This window comes from Podospora pseudocomata, chromosome 3 (assembly GCF_035222375.1).
Source record: "Podospora pseudocomata strain CBS 415.72m chromosome 3, whole genome shotgun sequence".
Lineage (NCBI taxonomy): Eukaryota > Fungi > Ascomycota > Sordariomycetes > Sordariales > Podosporaceae > Podospora > Podospora pseudocomata.
In genome coordinates this window covers 2,834,488-2,857,297 of record NC_085887.1, presented here as the reverse complement: position 1 = coordinate 2,857,297, position 22,810 = coordinate 2,834,488, and the positions used below count along the sequence as shown (strand labels likewise).

General features: G+C 53.4%; 9 protein-coding genes across 9 annotated transcripts; 4 read left to right on the top strand and 5 right to left on the bottom strand.

Moving 5' to 3' along the window:
- Positions 1 to 236: 236 nt before the first annotated feature.
- Positions 237 to 1,633, bottom strand: MOB1 (Mitotic exit network component; the record flags this gene model as incomplete). The annotated part of the gene is made up of 4 exons (XM_062889102.1): positions 1,356 to 1,633; positions 1,185 to 1,250; positions 532 to 990; positions 237 to 478 (listed from the first exon to the last, which is right to left on the bottom strand). Exons 3-4 carry the CDS (start codon positions 680 to 682, stop codon positions 237 to 239), a joined length of 393 nt encoding a protein of 130 aa, XP_062745048.1. The 5' UTR covers positions 683 to 990; positions 1,185 to 1,250; positions 1,356 to 1,633.
- QC762_308070 (uncharacterized protein) lies at positions 1,353 to 4,413 on the top strand (the record flags this gene model as incomplete). The annotated part of the gene is made up of 3 exons (XM_062889101.1): positions 1,353 to 1,443; positions 1,513 to 2,497; positions 2,558 to 4,413. The coding sequence occupies exons 2-3, from the start codon at positions 2,230 to 2,232 to the stop codon at positions 4,411 to 4,413; spliced, it is 2,124 nt and encodes a 707-aa protein (XP_062745047.1). The 5' UTR covers positions 1,353 to 1,443; positions 1,513 to 2,229.
- A 99-nt stretch (positions 4,414 to 4,512) lies between these two features.
- On the bottom strand, positions 4,513 to 5,971 carry QC762_308060 (uncharacterized protein). The gene is made up of 3 exons (XM_062889100.1): positions 5,236 to 5,971; positions 5,114 to 5,182; positions 4,513 to 5,044 (listed from the first exon to the last, which is right to left on the bottom strand). The coding sequence occupies exons 1-3, from the start codon at positions 5,426 to 5,428 to the stop codon at positions 4,725 to 4,727; spliced, it is 582 nt and encodes a 193-aa protein (XP_062745046.1). The 5' UTR covers positions 5,429 to 5,971; the 3' UTR covers positions 4,513 to 4,724.
- Positions 5,864 to 8,344, top strand: QC762_308050 (uncharacterized protein). Its single transcript, XM_062889099.1, has 2 exons — positions 5,864 to 6,742; positions 6,807 to 8,344. Exons 1-2 carry the CDS (start codon positions 6,353 to 6,355, stop codon positions 8,067 to 8,069), a joined length of 1,653 nt encoding a protein of 550 aa, XP_062745045.1. The 5' UTR covers positions 5,864 to 6,352; the 3' UTR covers positions 8,070 to 8,344.
- Positions 8,345 to 9,130: 786 nt separating this feature from the next.
- On the bottom strand, positions 9,131 to 9,328 carry QC762_308040 (uncharacterized protein; the record flags this gene model as incomplete). The annotated part of the gene is made up of 1 exon (XM_062889098.1): positions 9,131 to 9,328. The coding sequence occupies one exon, from the start codon at positions 9,326 to 9,328 to the stop codon at positions 9,131 to 9,133; it is 198 nt and encodes a 65-aa protein (XP_062745044.1).
- Positions 9,329 to 10,196: 868 nt separating this feature from the next.
- QC762_308030 (uncharacterized protein) lies at positions 10,197 to 16,481 on the top strand (the record flags this gene model as incomplete). The annotated part of the gene is given in 2 exon segments (XM_062889097.1): positions 10,197 to 14,555; positions 14,571 to 16,481. 2 exon segments carry the CDS (start codon positions 10,197 to 10,199, stop codon positions 16,479 to 16,481), a joined length of 6,270 nt encoding a protein of 2,089 aa, XP_062745043.1.
- A 329-nt stretch (positions 16,482 to 16,810) lies between these two features.
- RPN6 (26S proteasome regulatory subunit rpn6) lies at positions 16,811 to 18,542 on the bottom strand. Its single transcript, XM_062889096.1, has 3 exons — positions 18,151 to 18,542; positions 18,013 to 18,095; positions 16,811 to 17,950 (listed from the first exon to the last, which is right to left on the bottom strand). The coding sequence occupies exons 1-3, from the start codon at positions 18,330 to 18,332 to the stop codon at positions 16,944 to 16,946; spliced, it is 1,272 nt and encodes a 423-aa protein (XP_062745042.1). The 5' UTR covers positions 18,333 to 18,542; the 3' UTR covers positions 16,811 to 16,943.
- A 180-nt stretch (positions 18,543 to 18,722) lies between these two features.
- On the top strand, positions 18,723 to 20,698 carry sof1. Its single transcript, XM_062889095.1, has 2 exons — positions 18,723 to 18,896; positions 18,986 to 20,698. The coding sequence occupies exons 1-2, from the start codon at positions 18,891 to 18,893 to the stop codon at positions 20,321 to 20,323; spliced, it is 1,344 nt and encodes a 447-aa protein (XP_062745041.1). The 5' UTR covers positions 18,723 to 18,890; the 3' UTR covers positions 20,324 to 20,698.
- QC762_308000 (uncharacterized protein) lies at positions 20,636 to 21,762 on the bottom strand. Its single transcript, XM_062889094.1, has 4 exons — positions 21,358 to 21,762; positions 21,106 to 21,297; positions 20,989 to 21,047; positions 20,636 to 20,921 (listed from the first exon to the last, which is right to left on the bottom strand). The coding sequence occupies exons 1-4, from the start codon at positions 21,431 to 21,433 to the stop codon at positions 20,886 to 20,888; spliced, it is 363 nt and encodes a 120-aa protein (XP_062745040.1). The 5' UTR covers positions 21,434 to 21,762; the 3' UTR covers positions 20,636 to 20,885.
- Positions 21,763 to 22,810: the final 1,048 nt, after the last annotated feature.

The window sequence follows — 22,810 nt, the reverse complement described above, 5'->3', positions numbered from 1 at the left end:
CTTTATACATTTTATCATTCAAGTCAATTACTTATCATTGATTCGCATACATGCATTACCCGAATGCCATATTACAAGAATCCTATTACAGAGACAGACATCCATACCCTGAAACCAAAGCTCCAAGCTCCAAGCTCTAAGCTCCCAGCCATCCATCCATCCATCTGTACCCAAACGCCACATGCAACAAGCCAGCAATGCATTATCCTTAAACCCAGCATCCCAATCTTCCACGACTAGTCACTACGCAACATGCTGTCCACCAGATCCCCCAAAGGACCCCAAAAGTCCTTCCCGCTGGCCAAGTTGTGCTCATCAATGAAGAGGACGTACTGCTTGAAGCTGGTGTTCAGGTGTGGTTCCAGGCCGAGCTCTCGGATGACTGGGTAATGGTGGCAGTAGATGTGCGCGTAGACACGGTACATGCGCTTGAAGATTTGGCGCACAAGAGCTGGGAAAGACTTGGGGAATGGAACGCCTATTTCTTGTGTTAAGGGGGTCTTCTCTAGTCTGTAGAGACGGGCAACGTACCGATACGGCTGGGAAGCACAGACTCATTGTCAATATTGCTCTGAACCCAAGTCATGAGCTGCTCAATGTAGGCCGGCGCTGGCATCTTCGTTGGTCGCTTGTAGTTCTCCGAGTCTTGCCACAAGTACTCAAACTCATCCGTGGCCTTCATCTCGGGACATGACTGAGGAGAGCAGAACTCGGTGATGGCGCCATATAACAGGTTGATCTGATTGTAGAAATCGACCACTATCCATCACGAGTCAGTTGGCCTATCATTTTCGGTGGTAGTTTTAGGAATGAGAGGGCATACTGTTGACGGCCAACCACTCATTCTCATCCTCGCCCTCAGGAAGCTTCACTACCTTGCGAAGACTCCCCCCGCCAAGGGTCGCCTCGGCATATTGTCGAAGTTGGTAGCTGGTGGCACCGCCTTTGCCGCCAGCGCGAGGCCTGAACTGATTCCTCGTCCGTTGGTTACTTCAGTGTGCCCAAGTTAGCCAAGATATCTTCAACTCGTATTTGCAATGGTCGCGTGCGTCTCGCTGGGATTGAGCTAGGCGCCCCACGTCGAGTCGGTGAAGCGCCTTCGGGTTTCTCTCAAAATGGGCAAAGAGGGGCGCATCGTGGATTTTGGTCGGGGCTCTAGGGGTAACGGCCGGAGGTCAACTCACACTGTCGTCAAGAAGTTACTCATGATGAGAACCCAAAGCGCAAGCTGTCTGTGAGATACTGGTGAACTGCAGGTCACAGTGTGCCAAAGGTTAGCGGGGCAATTCGCTATGATGACGCAGCTAATGGGGAAACTCCACTGCTGTCAATGCGGAGCAGAGCTCGAAACAGACCTCTGATGAAGACTGGCAGATACAGAATGTCGGACGGCCTCTCGTTGTGGATTCTCGATATGGTTGAATGGCGCGACAAGTCCAAGATATGGAAGAGGGCGTAGAAAGTCTAAAGTCAACAAAAGTTAAAAGACGGCTGAGTGGGTGGGATGTTTACCAGCGTGGAAACACATGCAAAATAATGCTGCACAGCAACAGCAACTGGGCGGCCTGTCTGCGGCGTGGTGGCAGGGCCGTTCTAGGGCGGCATTTAGCCCACTTTAGCGGGGTAGTTGGGCCTAATTTCCCCAACTCTTGCCCACTTGTTTCAGCTGGACTACGATCCCGTTCCACTTTCAACCCTCAGCTCACATCAGGTCACCCAACTTTGAACTCGAGATGCCTGCTCGAACCATTCTTATAAGTTGGGAGATATCCTCACGTCATTTGGATAGTACTTGAGACCTCACTTAGCATGCGACCACTTGACGACACCACCCCTCGAATGAACATCAGGAAGCTTGCTTATTGACGGAATTTCATATCAGCCTCAATGCAGTGACCGTCCATCCCGCTGCCGTTCTCCAACCCACCTTCTTCTCCTTGGTTGCTATTCGCAACGGGAAAGAATATCTTGCTTGTTATGGATGTCACCACCCCTCTTCAGACCTCTGCAGTCCCAACCAGGCTAATGGTTTAGTGGTCGATGGCTGAATATCAAGGGCCCATTGCCCAGATCAACGGGTCACTTTGAGATATTGCTGCATGAGGGGAACACATGGCTGCCATGTGTTTATACTACCTTACTTGTATGTATAAGAATGCTGTGAAGCATGTGGACAGTCTGCTACATCTCGAAAGTCACATCGCTTCTGCGAGCTCATGACACACAAACATGCGAGCTCTCCATCTTATCGTTGCCTTCTTTTGCCTGGCTGAGGCGAAGGGGATTTCTGTTGAGCAAAGACGCAAAGTAGTGCAGTCCTTCAGTGTACGCCGAAATGCAAGTTCTGATACAACCCCGTTGCAAGTCGGAAATGGAAACTTTGCCTTCGGGGCCGACATTACCGGGCTCCAAACCTTCAAGCCCTTTGCTATCATGAACACTTGGGGATGGCACAACTTCAGCCTTCCCACCACCCCAGGGCAGACTTCTGTAGAAGGTGAGTATGAGACACCAGATAGGTATATGATCCATGAGACAACCAACTGATTATCTCAAGACTACACCGGCTTGGAATGGTGGACGCATGGAAGACTGGTCCGCTATGAACAGCCAAACCCAACCCAAAACGACATCTCGAACTGGCTGAGAGAGAACCCTCATAGGCTCAACCTCGCCAATGTCGGACTACACTTTGGTGGTCATGATGTTGTCGAAAGTGATCTGGAGGAAAAGACCCAGGAGCTAGACATGTGGTCGGGAAGACTGACCTCATCTTCCAGATTCAATGGGTCAAAGATTGTAGTTCAGACATGGGCCGATTCGGACTCTGACATTGTTGCTGTTCAGGTTCAGTCATCACTCTTGAAAAGGGGAGATCTTGGTCTATTTCTGGACTTTCCCTACCCAGACAAGGAAAAGTTCAATGCTCCTTTTGTTGGACACTTCAATCTAGCCTCCAAACACAAGACGACTTTGAAGCAGCTTTCGCCTCAAAGTGCCCAGATCAAGCACACATTGGACGGCACCACATACTATACGATGATTCAATGGGAAGGCAGTGAAGCAACCATCACCGGACCCCTGGACGGAACTCATCGCTACGTCCTCGCCCCTAAATCATCCTCCAAGATCCAACTCGTCATCTCCTTCTCACCGACACCCAACTTTTCCAGCAAGAAAGCCAGCTACCGGCAAATCACTACCGCCTCTCGCAACTGGTGGAAAAACTACTGGACCAAAGGCGCCTTCATCGACCTCACCCCCGTCCACTCCGACCCCCGCGCCCTCGAACTCCAACGCCGCATCATCCACTCCCAATACCTCACAGCAGTCAACTCAGCCTCCGATTTCCCCCCGCAAGAATCCGGCCTAGTCAACAACGGCTGGCACGGCAAATTCCACCTCGAGATGAACCTCTGGCACACCCTCCCCTTCGCCCGCTGGAACCACCTTGACCTCTTCCACCGCTCCCTCCCCCACCTCTACAACCAACTCCTCCCCTCCAGCCTCTCCCGCGCAGAAAAGCAAGGCTACAACGGAGCCCGCTGGGGCAAAATGACCGACCCCCTCACCGGCCGGTCATCCCCGGGGGAAATAAACTCCCTCCTCATCTGGCAGCAGCCTCACCCAATGTTTTTTGCGGAGACAGACTACCTTTCCCACCCCAACAACCTCACCACCCTCCAGAAATGGGACGCCATCCTGACAGAAACGGCGAATTTCATGGCGGACTTTGCCTGGTTCAACTCCTCCACCAAAGTCTACGACCTCGGCCCTCCGTTGTATCCCGTGTCGGAGAATACCAACCCTAATATTACCCTCAACCCTACTTTTGAGCTCGCCTACTGGAGGTTTGGTCTTGATGTTGCGACGAAGTGGAAAGCGAGACTGAACCAGACGTCGCCAAAGATTTGGGGTATTGTCAGGGATAATTTAGCTCCCCTGCCAGTCGTCAACAACACTTACGCTACTTATGAAGGGATCCCAAACATGTGGATTGCCGCCGAGACAACGTTTGACCACCCTGCTCAGGCTGGGATATTTGGTCTCCTTCCCCCGTCACCGCAGGTGGACCTCACGGTAGTCAACAACACGGCTCGCAAGATCAAGGAGACGTGGAGACTGAATGAGAGCTACGGGTGGGATTTCGCAATGTTGGCTATGAATTCCCTGAGACTGGGGGATGTAGAGCAGGCGGTGGAGTATCTACTTCATCCCATCTTCAAATTTGATGATGCTGGCTACGCGGTGGGAGGGGAGAGGGTGCCCACCCCATATTTTCCCAACAGTGCTGGACTGCTGATGGCGGTGGGGATGATGGCTGGGGGTTGGGTGGATGATGAGGGGGTGAAGTTGCCTGAGCAATGGGTTAGGGAGGGGGCGAGAGCTGAGGGGTTCGTGGTTGCTTTGTGAGATGGGTGTACCTAGTTGAGGGGTGTTGCGATGCCGAGTGTGAGCGCGGTAGATGGCTATTCATGTCATAAACTTTACCAAATCCATGACATGATATATGGTCCTCATTTCCATGCCATTCTTGCTTCAATAACAAACCCATCGCTATGAGATGCTCTTCCTCTTCATAACCCTCCTTCTCAATCATGCCATATCTACGCATAAGCCATGAGCATGTAACAGGTCTCTCTCTTCCCCAAGAACCTGAAAGTAAGCATTTCACAATATTCTGCTTTTTCAGTCCCTTACCCTTCTCCTCTCCTCCCCACCTCTTAGATGAGCGGCATCTCCCCCAAATTCTCCCCCTCAAAGCCCTCCTTCCCCAGCATCTTGGTCTTCTTCTTTTCCTTGACCTTCTCTTCCTTCTTCCTCTCCCTCGCGAGCTTCTCCACCATCTTTATGTCGGCCAGCTGATACCCCGGGGGCGCATCGTCGTCCTTGTCGAGATCGATTTCTCCAAGCAACAAGACGTTCTCGCCTCTGACTAGGAACGTACCCCGGTCGATGTCGGCGAAGATGCCGGTTGGCTCTTTTTCCGAGAGGACGGGGGGGACGAAGATGCGCTCTTTTGTGGATTGGAGGACGAGGTTGGCTGTTTGGCTTGTTGAGTATATCTTATGCCTTGGGCTTGGGGTCGTCATAGTTCAAGAGATATACATACCAAATTGATCCCAGCTGCGGAGGATGCCTATCAATTTACGGCCGTCGCGGAGGGAGATCAGGAGTTTTTCTGTGAGGTGTTTAGAACTCATGTGTGAGTGAGAGAGAGGACAGGAGACACACTATCTGTGAGATCCAACAGCTGAGCAGCAGTGGTAAACATCTGGGCTGGCAACTGCTGGGGCTGGGGAGGGCGGCCGAGTCCCGGGGGCATCATGCCCTGGGGTACAGGGCCGCCTGGATGTTGAGGTGGTTGCGGCATCATTCCAGGGGGGGGAGGGCCGTGTTGGTGGTCATGTATTGAGAGGTGCTCCATCTTGAATGTTGATATGTGAGGGTAAGGTTAAGCCTAGTGGCCGGTTGGTGGTAGTCAATTCAGGGTCAAAACCCAAAGACCGGTTAACAAGATGTTGTTTTGTTGGTGGTATTGTCTCCCTAACCAGCTTTGGTCCGTCAAATCGAGGTCGACGAAGTGGCGTTGCAGGTCCTGGAGGAGGGGTAAATTTGGGTTCTGCTTTTGCCTTTGCAGAGATGTGTTAAGGAGTTGGTATAAGAAAGCTGTCCTGGGCTTGAATATCGGTCGAGTATTGACCTATTGACCGAGTCCCTCTCAAAATATCGAGTTGATGTGAGATCTCTCTGAATTCAGGCTGGTGGGCTGAGTGACACAACACTTGAATGCAGCTTCCGGCGGGCGGACAGTGTGAGCTTTACTGTCTTCCACACGGAGCAGCCTTGCTCGAAGTCGGCGCCAGTTGTGCCACAGTGGAGCAAGGCTCTAAAGCTATGCCCAGCCAGACATCATCTGATTGGTCAGAGCTCTGGTGTTCCTGGTTTCAAGCCACAGCATTGGCGGTTTGAATACAAGAAAACCGTGCGCAAGCCACAGTTGACAGCTGGGGTTGGGAGAACAGTGACAATAGCAGACCGGCCAGTCCGTTCTGTCGGTTGCCGCCAGTCCAGCGCAAGGCGCTTTCTTTTCGACTTATTGTCTTCTCGAACCGGTCACCCGACACACAACACCAAGGTCAACAAGGCCGACTTTGCATACAATGATCACGGCCTTCTCCAGTTCATTTCTGATACCAGAGTTTCTCTGATATATACAAATCTCGACTAATTCTGCACCTTTTCTTCGCCAGACGCAAACCTGTCAGGTTCGACGATCGACCCGACACTGGTCTCGAGAGTGACGACTGCTTCTCTTCGTTTCTCGACCACACCTCGAGTCGCATTCGCAATGGCTACGACAGACCCTTCCTCGGCCGTTGCGCCGGTTGGAACATCAGCGCAAGCAACACAGTCTAAGAGAGACAAGCGCCGCCAGTTGATCTCCGATCGACTGGCCCAGCTTGACGATAGGCTGGCTAGAGACAGGGACCAAACCTTCCGCGAGCAACTTCACAAGATCCAAATGGACACAAATCTGGTCATGAGGATTGACCCATACGCTGAGCGACCATTTGACAATCTCGAGGAGGAGTACCAACAAATCCTCCACCAGCTGAACGCCGATGCGAGCACAACACCACAATCGTACCTTGGAGCGGCTGGTCCGAGATTCACAGACTGGATGAACAAGGTCCAGGACTTGATGGAGGAGCGTGACTACGCTTTAGCGAAGCACAAGGTAAGGAATACCTTCCTTGCGAATTTTTGTCGCTTTTTGTCAAAAACTGACCTTGTTTTCACAGTTTGACTATGACAAGAAGGTGTCTGAGTACATGAACACCCACGCCTTTAAGGTCGAGACAGCGAACCGAGAATACCGCGCGCTCTCCCAAACCCTTCGCGACCGCCTAATCAACGCCATTACCACCAAAAAATTCCGATTGAATAAGGAGAAGGAGGCACTGGAAATCTCCGACTCGTCTGCTCTTCTGCTTCACCCGAACCAGTTCAGCATCACAAACCCTGCCAGCCCTGGCGGTACCCACGCCAAGCGAGCGACGAGGTTGCGACGAGGAGAGATTGATGACATGTCCTTGGACAATAAGAAGCGAAAGCGCAATAACAACGACGACGATGGCTCCCCAGCCCCCCAGCGACGAGCTCTAGATAATGCTAATACCACGCCTCTCTGGCAAACCGACCGCCTAGCAGTGCGCAAGACCACCGGACCAATCTACAGCATCGACAAGCTATTCACCGATAAGGAACTCTCAATGACCTACAACACGGCTGCCTTTGCCGCCCACAAATATCTGTTGACGCATAAGCCAAAGTTTGATGAGAACGGCCGTCCTATCCAGTCGCCAGACGGTAGCGACTCCGGCAACGGCGAGCACGACGATGACGGCGACTCGGTTCCCTCTGCGCCCCCAATGGAGCGCAATATTTCGCACGCGACTCGCAGCGGACTTCGTGGCTCAAACAATCCCAACTTCGTGGATGACAAGCTCATGGGAATGGAGTTGCTCGCCAATTTTGACTTTCCTGGCAACTTCGACAGGATGCTTGCTGCAGACCCCAAACTCCCAGCCACATTCCCATCCACATACATCAAGGGGCACAACAGACTTGAGTACAACACCACCAACAGCCTCGCTAACGACGACGTCAATGGTGATATGATGGTCATGCAAGCCCTCAAGCAGTATGAGCAGGCCAATGGCCCTGGATCGAGCTTTGCTGTGGAGAATGGAAGCCGCAAGCTCCTCGAAGCTGCCTCTTTCCCAGCTAGAGACCACCGCTTTGTTGCTTACCTTCAGGGCGAAAGGCCTTCGGAGAACGAGGTGCGCAAGCGCCTCGGGCTTCCGGTGCTGCCAGATACAGTCGAGCCTGTTATGAGCAACGAAAGGAGCAGCACCCCGCGTCCAGGTCATGGAGGTACACCAGGCCAGTCGCCAGCCAAGGGTTTTGGAGGAGTGCCAATGAGCCGACAATCCAGTGCCAATGGTGTTCCTATGAGCCGCAGCAGCAGTCGGAAGGGAGGACGTGGTGGACGGGGCGGTTAGAGGAGGAATGAGGAACATCGAGTCTCCTAATCTGGGATGCGGACATTTTGCGCCACCTACCATATCTGGTGGATGAAAGTTGTACATGACATACTACTTATGGGCATATGAAACGGAGTTTTCGGGTAGGAGTTACGGGTTGGGCGGTTATATATCGGGCTCGATTTTTTCTTTTATTTCATAACATTGCGGGCGGCATCACGGGCATCTACTGCAATACCCCAGCGGAAGCGGTGGACTGATTAGTTCACCGAACTATTATCAGTTCACATGGAATAAATCAATTCATTCTAACTTGCTTGCTCTAAACCGTAACATGCTACTCGCCCACTCTCTGTTTCCAGATTCCTCTCTCCGCCTGCTGATTCCTTCCAAATTCCAACAAATTCAAGGACCAAAAACCAAAGCCCTCACCTCGATACTCCTCCTCCCCTCGGCCTCCGGTCTGGTGCGTGGATCCTCAAACGCCGAGTGCGCCACCCTCCCCCCCTTGACCTCGCTGTTTTCCTTTAGCGCCTCCGAGTCAAAACACTGCAGGAGAATCCGTTCGGTGTTCTGCATCCCGGAAAGGTGATACCACTTTTGATCAGGATGATGGGCAATAGCGGCCGTCTGCCCTATGTAGCCCGTCTGGGTGTACCTGTGCTCTACCGGCACCACTTCCTCATCTCGTAAACTTGCGCTGGAGGCAAAAGCGAGGGGGAAGGATTCAAGGGGTGCGTCGTTGAGGGGCCGCCAGACGTTGATGATGCGGTATCGGGTGCCGGTTGAGAGGATTTTGTCGGCCTCGTCGGGGGGGAGGTGTTTCCTTACGCGCTGGGCGGCGGATAGGGCGGTTTGATCGATGTGGACGCGCTGAACGGGGGTTCGGGGGGCGGATGGGGAGGGGAGGCGGATGGTGTGGTCGAATATCAGGATATGGGTTGCGTTTGGGATGGTGGAGAGGAGGAGGGAGGTTATTTCGGGGTAGTAGTGGGTTTTGATGGAGGTGTCGGAGGTGAAGAGGGAGGGTTCGGAAGTGGGAGGGGGTTGGGAGGTGAGGATTTGGAAGGAGTCACGGTCTAAGGTGAAGGAGGCGAGGTTGGGGCGGGCGTCGTGGATGAGGGTTGGGACGGGGGTTGAGCCGTAGTTTCGGGGGGGAGTTGGGGAGTCGGGGGGGAGGTCGGCAAGGTTGAAGGGGGGGGAATTGTCGGAGGGGGGGGAGTAGAAGTTGAGGGGGCGGTTACGTCGCCTGAGGGGGGGAGGTGGTCGATGGCCATGGTGGTGAGGTGTGTGGTGGGCTGTCTTGGGATATGTGCGGTGGGTGGCAGAGATGGATGTTGAGATGGTGATCAGAAGGGATCCAATGGATGAGGATGTCAAGGTATATATATTCTATGATTCTGTCTAGAAATAAAGGTTCACCCTCTCGATATTATCAAGCAATGCTACATTCAAATTCTGTCAAACACACGATTCACCACTTACACGGCCGGTTGCGCCATTAGCCCCATCACGTCATGTTGAAGAACAACTCGAAGGGCGCGCTTTAGTTCTCGAGACCTTCAAGATGCGACAAAGATTAGTAATGAATGATTTGCTCAGCTTTGGGCTCCCATTTTCTAGCGTTGCTGCAAGAAGAGAAGTGGCCGCATCTGCATCTTCTTTTCAGAAAAGGAGGGAGATACGGATAGGAAGTGCTGACAATGACGTCTGCACGGCATTAAGAGGGCATAAAGTTATCCCGAAATTTGGCCAAGACCTGGGGTATTCTTGTCGAAGACAGCCACATGTTTTGATTGGAGAAACCCATCAAAAGGCTTAGCCTAATCAGGCAACAAGTAAATAGACACGGTTGGTACCTGGTCGGATGTAACTGTGCGCGCACAGGACACACCGATAGGAAGCGCAGCTTGTCGCATTCAAACCATCATTTCCATCCCATACCCATTATATCGACGCGTTAAACGGTGGCCCTCATTAGGCGGGGTGGTGTCTAAATTTTGGTATATTTTTTTTTGGGAGAGACAACACACACACACACACGCAGGTCGTGCGTGGGCTTGCATGTCCATGCGTCTGCCCCTGCCCCCATGATTATTATTTCTGGACGCCCTCGCCCGCGGCAAATTTGCGACGACCGCGGACATGGATGAAGAACACACCATAACGCTGAACCTGGGATCTTCACCCGACCCGCTAATAGATCCGATTCTCAGCCCACCGATGCTGCCGCCGTCGCGCGTCAAACCACGAGCCCAACCCGCCGCGCGACTTTTATCCATTGCGAGATCGCCTAGGAAACGAACCTTTGAGCTCGACATTGGCAGCCCCGTTTCGCCACAGAGGCTGCTGGTGACTGTCCAGGCTGAGGACGAGGTGAAGAATACAAAGGGCATAAAGCGCCGGCTTTTCCAATCGCCGACGCCGAAACGGGGAGTTATGAGGGGAGGAGGGGATGTTACCACTACCGTGGTGCCGGTGCGCGGTCTGAGTGATGATGAGGGCGTGACGCCGCGGAGGAGAGGTCGGCCACGGAAATCTGGGACGCCGGTACCTACGACGCGACGAAAACGACCTGGTACACCGGGAGCGAAGGCTGTTGTTGCGAGAGGCACGTCTCGATCGCCACAAAAGTCCCCTCAGAAGCAGCAGCCACTAGACGAAGATGCGCTGGAACATATCGAGGCGACGCCGCGACCCGTCAGCCTGTTGAAGAGGCCGGCGAAACGAAAGTCGATGACACCCGCAAAAGAGGATACCCAGCCGAGAAAAAGAGGACGGCCGCGGAAGAGTCAGGTTCCTGCCGAGATGAATATGGGCAGCATTGCGGAAATACTACAGCAGGACAACGCTTCGAGATTACCACCAGTACAACATGACTTTTTCGGCCGGGATCAATTTACGGCAGGGGAGGTTCACGACGATGATGGTGCAGGCGACATGGAGGATGATATCTGGCTTGGGACCCTTTCGTCGCCTGCCGCGCAGAGACTCCGGACGAGTTTAAGCAATCGATCTCCCCCGAAGGAACCATCACCAGCACCAGAACCCGAGCCTGAAGCAGAACCGTCCCCAGAGCCGGAACAACAACCACAACCCGAGCACTCCGAAGGTGATTTCGATGAACAAGGAGAGTGGGGCGACATGCACGATGGACCCGAGGACGATTACGATGAGGGCGATTACATGACAAGTCCGGTTCGTGATTTGGGGGATGCTCAGGATACCATGGCGGGAGCGGAGGACTTTACAGAGGTCCCGCTTGCCGAGCTCAGGTCTCTGATGAATTCCAGTATGATGGCCGGGCAGGAACAACAGCAAGAGGAAGAGCTCGGTGAAGCCACAAAAGTCATTATTAAGAATGGTATCGACTATCTTAGGCAGGGTCGAGGGACTGCGGCTAGGGAGGGCTCACAAGAGGCAGTACAAGAGACAGGGGAAAAGCATGATTTCGGGTTTAGTGTCGGGCCAGGGCGGACATCTCAACTGGAAGCTGCTGAGCCAAGGAAGCCATTTGACTTTGGTTCTAGTTTTCACCCTGGACAGAGCACTCAAATGCCTTCTGTGCGCCGACGAAGGGAGACCAATTTCAACTTCAGTGTCGGGCCTGAGAAACCTGCTGCATCTTCTCATGCTGAGCAACTGGAGGGACTCGATTTCGGACAAAGCATTCAAAAATCCCCCACTCCACCACGGAAGAACTTTGATTTTGATTTCAGCATTTTGCCGGGTGAGAACACGGCTGCTGAGAGGAGAAGCGAGTCTGCTTCCAGCTCCCCTGTTGGACAACAAGAAGCAAAGGCTGCTGAGAGGGCAGCTGTTATGCGGAGGGAGGTGGTTGGTTTTGGTTCTAGCATTGGACCAGTGCAGAAAGCTGACACTTCTTCCTTTGAAGTGAAGAGCAGATCATTTGATCCTGATTTTTTTAGTGACGAGTCTAGGGAACAGAGCGCGGAGCCAAGGCAAGGTTCTGAAGAGCCCAGGCGATACAGCGAGGAGCCAAGGCGAGAGTCTGAGGAGCCACGACAAGAAAGCGAGGAACCCAGGCATGAGTCTGAGGAACCGAAACAAGCGTCTGAAGAACCGTCACAGAAAGAACAGTACTCTAGGTCGAGGCCCGACCCAGACTTTGAGTTCAGTGATGGGCCTGTTCCGCAACCTGAGCCGGACCAGGATGTGCAGCCAGAAAGACAATGGGCCGAGACCTCAGGATATTCAGCAACCGAGCAGCAAGATGACCCAGGACAAGAACCAGACCGGGAGCAACCCAAGCCTTACAAACGACCTTACAAACGATTGCCACCCCGTCCCAGTGAGGTCGAAATCCGAGCTGAAGTCGAAGCCGAGGATGAACCCGCAGACGACTCCGATGCTTGGTGGAACCGAGTTCCAGAAAAGCCGAAGCCAATAAAGAAGCCAAAGTCACTACTCGGGAAGTTGATCCGCAAGGCTGCTCGTCAACGGACAGATTCGGCCAACACAACGCAGGAACCATCGCCTGCCGACACATCAAACCTGAGTGGAGAAGGGGATTCCTTCTCTACCTTGCCCGATGAAGTGTATGCCGCTGCAACTCCAGGCCAACACGTTGAACCGCAGCTTGAAGAGCAACATGACGACGAAGTGCGCGATGGAGAAAGAGAGGAGGAACCGGACAATGACGGAGGGGAAGAGGAAGCGCAGGCCGCGAGCCACCCAATCCAGCCGTCTATTGAGCGGCCTTCACCAGTGAATCACTCCATCCCCCACCTTGAATCGAATAGGCTGTTGACACCTGATGAGACACCATCCCCAATACCCTCCGAGGCTGAAGGCGATGGCGTAGACGAAGATGCAGGGAACGTTTCACCCAACCAACCCGCACAGCCGAATGTTCAGGTCGAGATGCCCTCTTCCCCACCTGCCAGTGACCCTAGCCCGCCGGTCCCTGTTGCCCGCCTGCCGCAGCACACCAGAACAAAGTCGAACGAAACCCCAGCCGATCAGCTGTCGGACGTGGCACCTCTACCGAGAACAGACTTGAATGTACAGTCACTAAACCTAGCGCCCCCAGGATCGCAGCCCCGGCCTAGCCTTTCACCCATAGTACGTGCCGGCCGAGTTTTGCAGCTTGTGACATCCGATCCGCCCTCGCCCCCAGGGAGAGACAGTGTACTGCGGAGTCCATTTCGGGGATCGTTTGAGAAGTCGAGCCAGTCCCCCGCGCCCTTTATCTCACAGCCCCGAGCCACCCGCTCCCCGTCGCCGCAGCGTACTGACACCGCCCAGGAGAAGCAGCAGGACCGACCTTGGTTTAGAGGACTGCAGCAGATTAAGAATTTTGTTGCCGAAACAGCCAAGAGTTTGTCACCCACCCGGATTTCGAATCCCAGGCCAGAACCTGAGCAGGAGCCTGAGGAGGAACCCGAGGAGGATCTTCAGGAGACCCCAAGTAGAAGAAGTTCTGGGCGTGAGGCACGTTTTAGTGAGCCTGAGGTTGACCCAGAAGCTACCGTTAGCGCTCCCAATTCTGCGATCGCTGAACCAGCACGACGTCGGGCTCAAGAGCGAGCCGAGCCTGCGCGCACAAGCAATTTTGGTTTCCGGGGGTCGTTTACTTCTAGCCGAAATCACGAGACTACAGACAGGAGACCACAACAAAAAGCGACTCGTCTGCCTGCCAAAAAACCGACACCCCAGCCTGAACCGGAGCCTTTCACTATGGACCCTGTTAACACACAGCAACCAGAGCAGCCGGCTCAGGAAGAGGAAGATGATGCTGATTTCTGGCTCGAGGCTGGTGGCGTCACCCCTTTCGCTCCAAGAGTGGTGCCCCCGCAGATCAAAGCACCTGTTGTTGAGTCCCGGCAGAGCAGCAAGATCCCGACTCTGGGGAGGAGTATCAGCCGTCAACAACAGAGGGATGGCCAAGAAAATCAGCTTCGCTCTTCACGGAATTCTCAGATTGATGACGCTTATGAAATCGAACAAGAGTCCAGTTCTATTCTGGAACAGCTTGACAAGCGGCCGGCCGTCAAACCCACCCCAGCTCCGGCGAGGACCAATCTGAGCGGCTTTTTTTCATCACCAGTCTTGTTGCCTGGCCAAGAGACGCCCGGTATGGGGTTGTTCAAGCCATCGCGGCGAGAGCCAGCCAACAACCTGGTGCAACAGCAACAAAAGGAACGGAAGAAGCTGCGACAACCGGATAATAGCTTGTTTGCTCATTTGGTGGAGATTGAGGAACAGCAAAATGAAAGTGTTACTGCTGAAGCAGTCACTGAGAAGCAACCGGGTTTCGGGAATGCTTCGCAGAACGTGGAGGTGCCGTCTGGCGCACATGATGATAGCCTTGAAAGCATCGATGGCGGTTTAAAAGGCAAGGAAAAGGACAGAGGACGGAGGTCCACTTCCGCTCGTGCTCAGGAGATCATGGAGAAGCGGTTGGCCAGGATCACGGAAGGTCAGAGGAAGGCGAAGGAGCAGATGACAGCAGCCTCTACATCGCAGTCATTTGCATTGCAGTCAATTGCATTGCAGCCTTCAACATCGCAACCCTCTGCATCTCAGCCGTCTGCAGCGCAGCCGTCTACAACTCAGCCATCCACTTCTCGGACGGATAACACGGCCGATCAAGCAAAGACGAGCATTCGGGCCAAGGGCAAAGAGCCAGAACGAGCGCCCATCCCCGCCCCTCGGCCCCCCTCTCCCGTCGAGCCTCAAGAGAAACCGAATAAGATCCCCCAGCTTCGAAACTTTGCGCCCCGCAGACGAGAATTTGGAGAAAACACCCTCTTCCAACCACAGACAGGGCCCGCCAAAGCAGCAGCCCCCCCGGCCACCACCAATGTGCTCAACCCAGACAACAGCCAAGTCGGCCGCTTCTTTGAGGAAAGCCGTCAGTTGATTGAGCCTCAAAAGAAACGTCGGCAGCGGGTACGGGCTCAGAACGGTCAACAAATCTCGGCCGAGGTTTTTTCTAGTCCAAAAACTACGCCCCCGAGACATGAGCCGAACCGAGCGGCGTCTCCTGCCAAATCCTCGTTTCGATCGCCGCTCAAGGGGAGGACTCCCGGGCCGGTTGTCGAGTTTACGAGTAGTACGCTCTCGCCGTTGCCGCGCGAGAGGCGGGCAAACTCATCGCAGAAGACGAGGCAATCTCGGAGTCAGAAGCAAGGTGCTGGAGAAGGTGGAATTGGTGAGCGGACTGGGGCGGACAACCGTCGTGAGGAGCCGGTGGTTAGCTACCCTGAGCTTCCTGAGCCACAGCCTGAAGCCAGTGAAGAGGAAGAGAATGGGCGGCAAGCTGATCCTTTCTCGGATACCTCTCAGCAGCGAAAAGATCGGGAGTTGAGAGAGCAGCAGGACCGGCAGGGTTGGAGGGCACAAGAGTTGGGACCGCCGCTGCACTATGGGAAGGCGTCGTTTGAGCAGAGACTTCATCAGGCCAAGGCGCAAGAACCGGAACAGAGACCGAGGGGGGCTACGTGGGAGGGGTATGGCCGGGAAGTGGAGGAGCAGCCGTCAGAGCTGGATTGGGAGGCAATTGGGGAGCAGGAGCCTGATCAGGGTCATTACGATGAGGATGGTGAAGACAGGGACCAAGAGCCTACCCCTCCTCTGTCTGAACAGGACCAGCAGCGGTATGAACCGTATCAGCCTCGGCAACGTGATTACCAGGGGAGGGATCTTGAGCCTGTTGAGGAAGAGGGTTACTCGGATGAGGAAGAAGAGGGAGATTACGATCACCATCAACAGGGCACCTACGCTCAGGAGGGTGACTACGATCACGAGGATGACTATGACCATGGCGATTACAACCAAGAAGACGACCATGATCATCATCAACAGGGCGAACACGGCCATGAACAAGAGCAAGAAGAAGAAGAACCCCCCCAATCCTTCTTCCCCAAATTCTCCCTCCCCTCCCTCCCCAACCCCCTTTCTCTCCTCTCCTCCCTCGTCCCCACCACCACCTCTCCCCCCCCAAATGACCCCCTTAAAGGATGGGGAATCCCCAACTGGGAACTCCTAGACCAATGCCTCACCCTCCACCGCCAACACCGCCTCCCCATTCTCCCCTTATCCGACGTCTCAAAATCCTACGTCGGTCTCGTCCCCTCAATCGGGGAACCACAAGAAGCAATGACGATTGAGGTCTGGCACTTGCAGATAGTAGAGTACTACAAACATGTTGTCTTGCACACCCGAGGAGAAGAAGATAAATGGACGGAGTGGGAGCTTGTACGGATGTTATTTGCTGTGCTGATAGGGGAGATGAGAAGACGGGATAGGAAGGGGATGGAGGAACGGAGGAGGAAAAGGGAGGAGGTAAAGAAGGAGAGGGAGAGGAAAAAGAGGGGGTGGTTTAGCCTTGGAGGGGTGTTTGCTGGTGGGGGGAAGAAGTATAAGGTTGAAAAGCCGAAGAGGAAAGAGAGGAGCAGGAGGTGATTGTTGGGATAGTTGAGAAAGTGTTGGAAATATGCGAGTCAGGATATCAGATGGAAGAGGGATAAGGGAATACTGCTGGGTAGTATAACGGACCAAACAGGGAGATACCAAGGTTGCTGTTTCTTTCTTTTTTTATTTCTTTTAACATTGTTTGTTGGGTCAAGTTAGGATTCTGGTTGTCAGGATCAGAACATGGGAGGAAAAGGAAAGCGTCAAAGATACCACATGAATGAAATGTTTTGTTTTCTTACGTTGCGTCAAACCAGGCCACCTTGGCATTGATCGTACACTCACTGTCTGTTCATATCTGTATCACAAATCAAATACCCCTCACGATCAACGCTTGATTCTCAATTTCACAACCCTTTCTCTAAGAGTGCGTTCTCTGTCAAGTACCTCCTCACCCTAACCTAGTGTAGTGATATTACAGCAATTCCACCTCTTCCCTCTTGAAAAGCCAACCTACTCCAAAAGCGAAGCCTGGTTGGTGTAAAGCACATCCACCACATTGCTCAACTTTTCAATCGTCGCCAACGCCGCATCATACGCCTCATCCCGATGCGTCTCGTCATAAATAATCAAGCACCCCGCCCCCTGATCCAGCACACCAATAATCACCTTGTCCAGAATCATCTGCGACAGCTTCCTCTCCACCTGCTCCTTGTCCAAGCTGACCATCTTGGCAATGTGGTCAATCTCAACCCGGCTGAACGGCTCGATGACCTTGATAAGGTTCTGCTCGAGCATGGCATCGTACAGCCTCCTCAGATGGTTCCGGACAAATCCATCGCTCGCCAGCTCCCACTTGTAGGTACCCAGGGCACGCTCGTACTCCTCCAGTGAGCGGTTAGAGTGCGCGCGGGCGATGGCCTTCATAGCCTCGAGGGACTTGCCGGCGTATTTCTGGGCCTGCTTACTGGTCATGAGCTGATTGACGTCGTCGGCGAGGTTGAGCATGATCTTGCAGAGGAGCATGTACTGCAGCGCAGCCTGGGCGCGGGAGGCCTCGTCTTGGGAGTGGTAGCCGTCGAGGGCCTCGATGAAGTAGGAGAATGCCGTCTGAAAGTCCTTATCTTCAGCGTGGAGCATGCCGGACTGCATGTCGAGGTTGGCTTGGAGGAGAGGGGGGGTGTAGACTGAGGCGGCAGAGGTACGAGCGCTGGTGAGGGCGGCGCGGGCTTTGGAGATGTTGCCGAGGGCGTGGTACACTCTAGACTCGAGGAGTTGGACTTCGACGAGGACAAGCTTGTCGTCCATGCGCTTGAGCTCCTTGAGGAGGCCGTTGATGAGTGTAAGAGCATCATAGTACGCTTGCTTCTTCATGTACAGGGCAACAAGGCGGGTCTCGAGGTTTTGTCGGAGGAAGCTTCGTCTCTCGGAGGTGGCCCATTCTATGCAAGATTTTGTGACGGCGATCTGGGTTTCGAGGGAGTTGGGGATGGCATCGAAAAGGTCGAGGAGCTGGCGGACTGGTGGGGCGTGAGGTCAGTTTCTGGTCAACAAGCAAGCCTCCTATGACCCAGCTACATACCCAACTTGGCTGTCTTTGCCTTGGCAAACGAAGACAGAACTGTCCGGCTTGTGGTTACGAGACCCACGAGCTCGTGTGTGTTCCTAGTTAGGGTCAGACGAGCAGTTCCCGCATGAAGGCTGCCAACGAGGGGCTCACTGTTGGTCGCGGTAGAGCTCTCCCAGGCTGATAAGGGCAGTCTCATATTCCCGAATAGCGGCCTCGGAGTTTATGGATGGCGGTTGGGAGATAATCTCCTTGTAAAGTTCGATAGCTTTCTGGGGATTGACTGGGGCGAGCTTCTGAGCCTCGCGCACCCTCTCGGAGTCGCCTTGCGCCATTGTGACTGCGTGTTGCGTGGATGCTGTTGGTTGGAAGGGGGTGATTGTAAGTTGAGAGTCCCCGGTCGATCAAGATGGTACGGCAAGGTCGTCGCGGATATGGCTCGTGAAATGGATGCTGTTGGTATTGGTTATAGCGTTGGGAAGCAGTCGTGGTTGCAGCTCTCTAAATCCAACCTGGATGGATGCCCGCCGCCTCACCACCAGTCCACCCCTGCAAGGTCAGCTAGGTAGCCGTGCTTGCGACGTAATGGAGCTAGCGGCATCCAGCCTTGGCAGGTCCACCTTACTGTGGCGCCAATCGGTTGCTGGGAGCTGGTGTGGCTGACCAATAGCGGGCGGTGAGCATTCTGCCTCCAGACCCCGCCAAAATTTCGAGATGCGCCTGGACTTTGGAGCAGGCGATTGAAAGAAGCATTTGCCTGTCCAACATCTGTTCCGAATTCACCGCTACATCCTTGTCCACGAGCAGACTATTTCGGGTGATAATACCAACCACACGCTCCACCACTTTGTGCGATCAACGATACACTACCAGTCCGCTACAGGGAACAAATCATGAAGGTACGGCGAAATGGCAGAATGTTTTCAGAGCTACTAGCAGCTTGGAATAGCTTCAACCTCTGGTTTTGTGGCTGCTAACATGGGCATAACAGATCAAAGCCCTCACTCGGCCGACTACGGTCCAACAGGCCCCTGGTTCCGATAACCAGCGCGCCCCCCGAAACTTAGCCCCCGAAATCCATCCGTTCGAGAGAGCCAGAGAATACCAGAGAGCGCTCAATGCTGTCAAGTTGGAGCGCATGTTCGCCAAGCCCTTCTTGGGACAGTTAGGGAGCGGTCACGTACAGGGTATCTACAGCATGTGCAAGGACAAGAACTCTCTCAGCAGTGTTGCTTCCGGTTCCGGTGACGGCATCGTCAAGGTCTGGGATCTTACGTCGCGGGAGGAGGTTTGGAAGGCATCGGCCCACAACAATGTCGTCAAGGGATTGACCTTCACCAACGACAAGAAGCTTCTGTCTTGCGCGACCGACGGTATCAAGCTCTGGGACCCTTACACACCAGCCTCCGACAACACATCTCCTCTCGCATCATGGCAAGAAGGCGGCCCCTACACCTCTCTTTCGGTCCACCGGACAGGAAACGTCTTTGCTGCTTCTTCAGGTGCCGGCTGCATCCGTGTGTGGGATCTTGAGCAGAGCACAGCCGCCCAAACCATCCAGTGGCCCAACCACACAGATACCATTACCGATGTGTGCTTCAATCAGGTTGAAACATCCGTCATTGCGTCTGTCGGAACAGATCGGTCGGTTATCTTGTTCGATCTACGAACAAACATGCCGGTTGTCAAGACAGTGCTCAAGTTTGCGGCCAACCGTGTTGTTTTCAACCCCATGGAGGCCATGAACTTGGCTGTGGCCTCGGAAGACCATAATGTCTACGTATTCGATGCCAGAAACTTCAACAAGGCTCAAAACATCCACAAGGGGCACGTCGCGGCTGTAATGGATGTTGAGTTCTCGCCTACCGGTGAGGAGCTTGTTACTGGCTCTTACGACAGGACCATCAGAATCTTCAAGCGCGACCAAGGTTCATCCCGCGACATGTACCACACCAAGAGAATGCAGAGAGTCTTCAGGACCATGTGGACCATGGACTCCAAGTACCTCATCAGCGGCAGTGACGACGGCAACCTCCGTTTGTGGCGCGCAAACGCCTCAGAGAGAAGTGGAGTCAAGTCGACCAAGCAGCGACAAGCCCTCGAATACAACAAGGCTCTTACCGAAAGGTTTGGCCATATGCCCGAAATCCGCCGCATCAGCCGTCACAGACATGTGCCCAAGGTCATCAAGAAGGCGGGCGAGATCAAGCGCGAGGAGTTGGCGGCCATCAAGAGGAGAGAGGAGAACGAACGGAAACACTCGGCCAAGAAGTTTGAGAAGCGCAAGAGCGAGAGAGAGAAGGCTATCTTGGCCAAGGTGCAGTAAACAGTCTTGTGGCCGTCTGTTCCGGTTTGCAGCGATTTCTCGGTCTCTATTTTGCTTTACATTGGGCGGCGTTGGAGGGGTTTACTTTGGGGTGGGTGTGCGGACCTGATACCATCCACGTTTGGCGTTGGCATGTTTGAAAAGGACTAAGACGGGTTCGGCGTGTTATTTTGAGCTGATATCAGATATCAGATGTCGAGGAGGACGGCAGATAATAAGATGCTATCTTCTCACTTCTTGTACTTTTGTTCAGGTTCCTGCGGTTTATGCGGGTTGATGGATGACAGGCAGTTGAGATCTTTACGGCTTGTTCTGGCGATTATTCATGCCGTCTGTGCTAGGGCGCATAAAGACAACAATTCCTGTTTAGGAAACGGAACTTTCGATGCTTCCCTTTCTCAACTGTAGGAATCATTCGCTATTGCATGTGATATGATCGGAGCTGATCTGAAACGAATCATGGCCCAACAAGCGAGAGAGCAGCCTTGGTATGTCATTCCAGTTTGGTATTTTCTGACCTCCTTCTTCTTCAGTACATCTCTCCACGTCGACTGCTACCCAGTTATGTGCAACGAGTACCCAGAGAACACTGTCCTGGCTATAGAGGCAAAGGGGTAAAAATCATCAGCATGAATTCCGCAAGACGATCGACGACAGGCACTTACAATGAACCCAGCGCAACAAGTTGCAAGGAGACTGCCAAAGCAATTCGTGCCAGGAGCACCTATCATGTGTCAGTCACATAGTTTTCAACCAACGTTCATCAATCAAACTGCACTCACGGGTAATACACCTCGCCCCGACCCTCTCGTTGGGATCAGCAGGATAGTGACCACAAGCACCTCCCCAGATTCCACTGTTGGTGGACCAAGGAGCCAAGTTCATACAGCAAAGAGCGATGGACTGGTCGCCACCGCAATCGGGAGTGACACTGGGGGTCGGAGTCGGAGTGGCAGTACTGGAGGATGGGATCGCTGTTCGCCGCTGGAGTTAGTCTGAGAACTCCAAGCCAAGAAGATATGACAGAGACTTACGAGTGCATGCCGCCGAGGCGCCCGTCACCGCCAACGACGACATCGTCAACAGTTCAATAACAGATCGAAACTGCATTGTTATGTCTTTATCCCGGACAATTACCGACTTTTTCCATGAGACAGCAACGGTCCCCGAAGATGAAATATATATTCTGATTTACATCTCTTGAACCTGGCTTTCCATCTGACAACCTGCTGACCATCCTCAACCTCGAATACGAAGAACAACGCTGTGAGGTGGTATCGCCATTTCTAACCAGAACCTTGGCTCAGCAATCCTACTCGCTATAGCCCAAGGCGTGGCGTTTGATTATTGCCCGGTGTTTTCCTAATGGTTGGCTTAATGCACCCAGTCGGTGGTTGACTACCGGCTCCTTCAGCCTCGGAATTGGTCCGTCTTACACCGTTGGGCCTGGGCATCCCACCATCACATCAGTGTCATCAGATGCAACTTTACTCCAACGTCCTTGGCGGTCGAAGGGACAATAACTGAAGGTGTTATAGATGATGAGGTGACCGAAGCTACTGGACCTCTGAAAGAAAGCTTACGGGTACATCTCGCCGATGCACTTGTCACGGCCATCGACGACACCACAAGAACGTCTCGTTCGCAATAGAAGTCTCCATTTATTTGTTCATGGCGTAACGGGTTATCATGAAGAAGTCCAAAAGACCACTTGACGTCTCCCGCAAACATTCGAGATAAGCCAGCCCAGGGGTGATGATCTACGGCTCCGTGTGTCGATGATACTTCGTTCCCAACATAGGGTCAACAGCAAGTAACAAGGGGCCTTCGACTGTACCGCTCCCTCGGAAATTTATGCAAAAAAAAAAAAAAACAAAAAAAAAAAGAAATCTTGTTCGACGTACAGCCCGGTATAAGATGTCGCTAAAGGCTTCGAGGGCCGTCGGCACTCAGAATGCAACCCGGATTTGGGGGCCAGCGAGGTAACTGTAATTCCGATGAGACGGAGGGTGTTCCATCACTAGCGATGGGAGGGTTGCATGCGGCAGAAGAGCCTCACTTTAAAGACTCTAATTGTTTAGGAAGCTTGCATAAGGATGATGCTGACGATGCTTTGGTCGCCTTACACCAAGGTCTGACAGATCTTACTCACCACCAACAACTCCCACCAAACATCACCAGCAATCGAAACTACAAACTTTATGGTTTTGTGTTTACCCAGGAAGATCACTTGAAGGCATTGACAATCACCAAGTTTATCCTTATCATTCCTGGAATAAATTCCAAGTTTGGTTTTAGACATCCCGCTTATCGAAGATCTGAAACGCGAGACTAACGGGACCGCGAGCCAAGTCACCGACTTAACAACCGACCCGGCAGCGGTGCTGTACCTTTTCCCTTTCTTTCTTTGGGTAGATCTGGCGGGTAACGGACCGCAGGGCGACGAACGAGCCCCTGACCGACCGAAGTAGTTGCCTTCCCCGGATT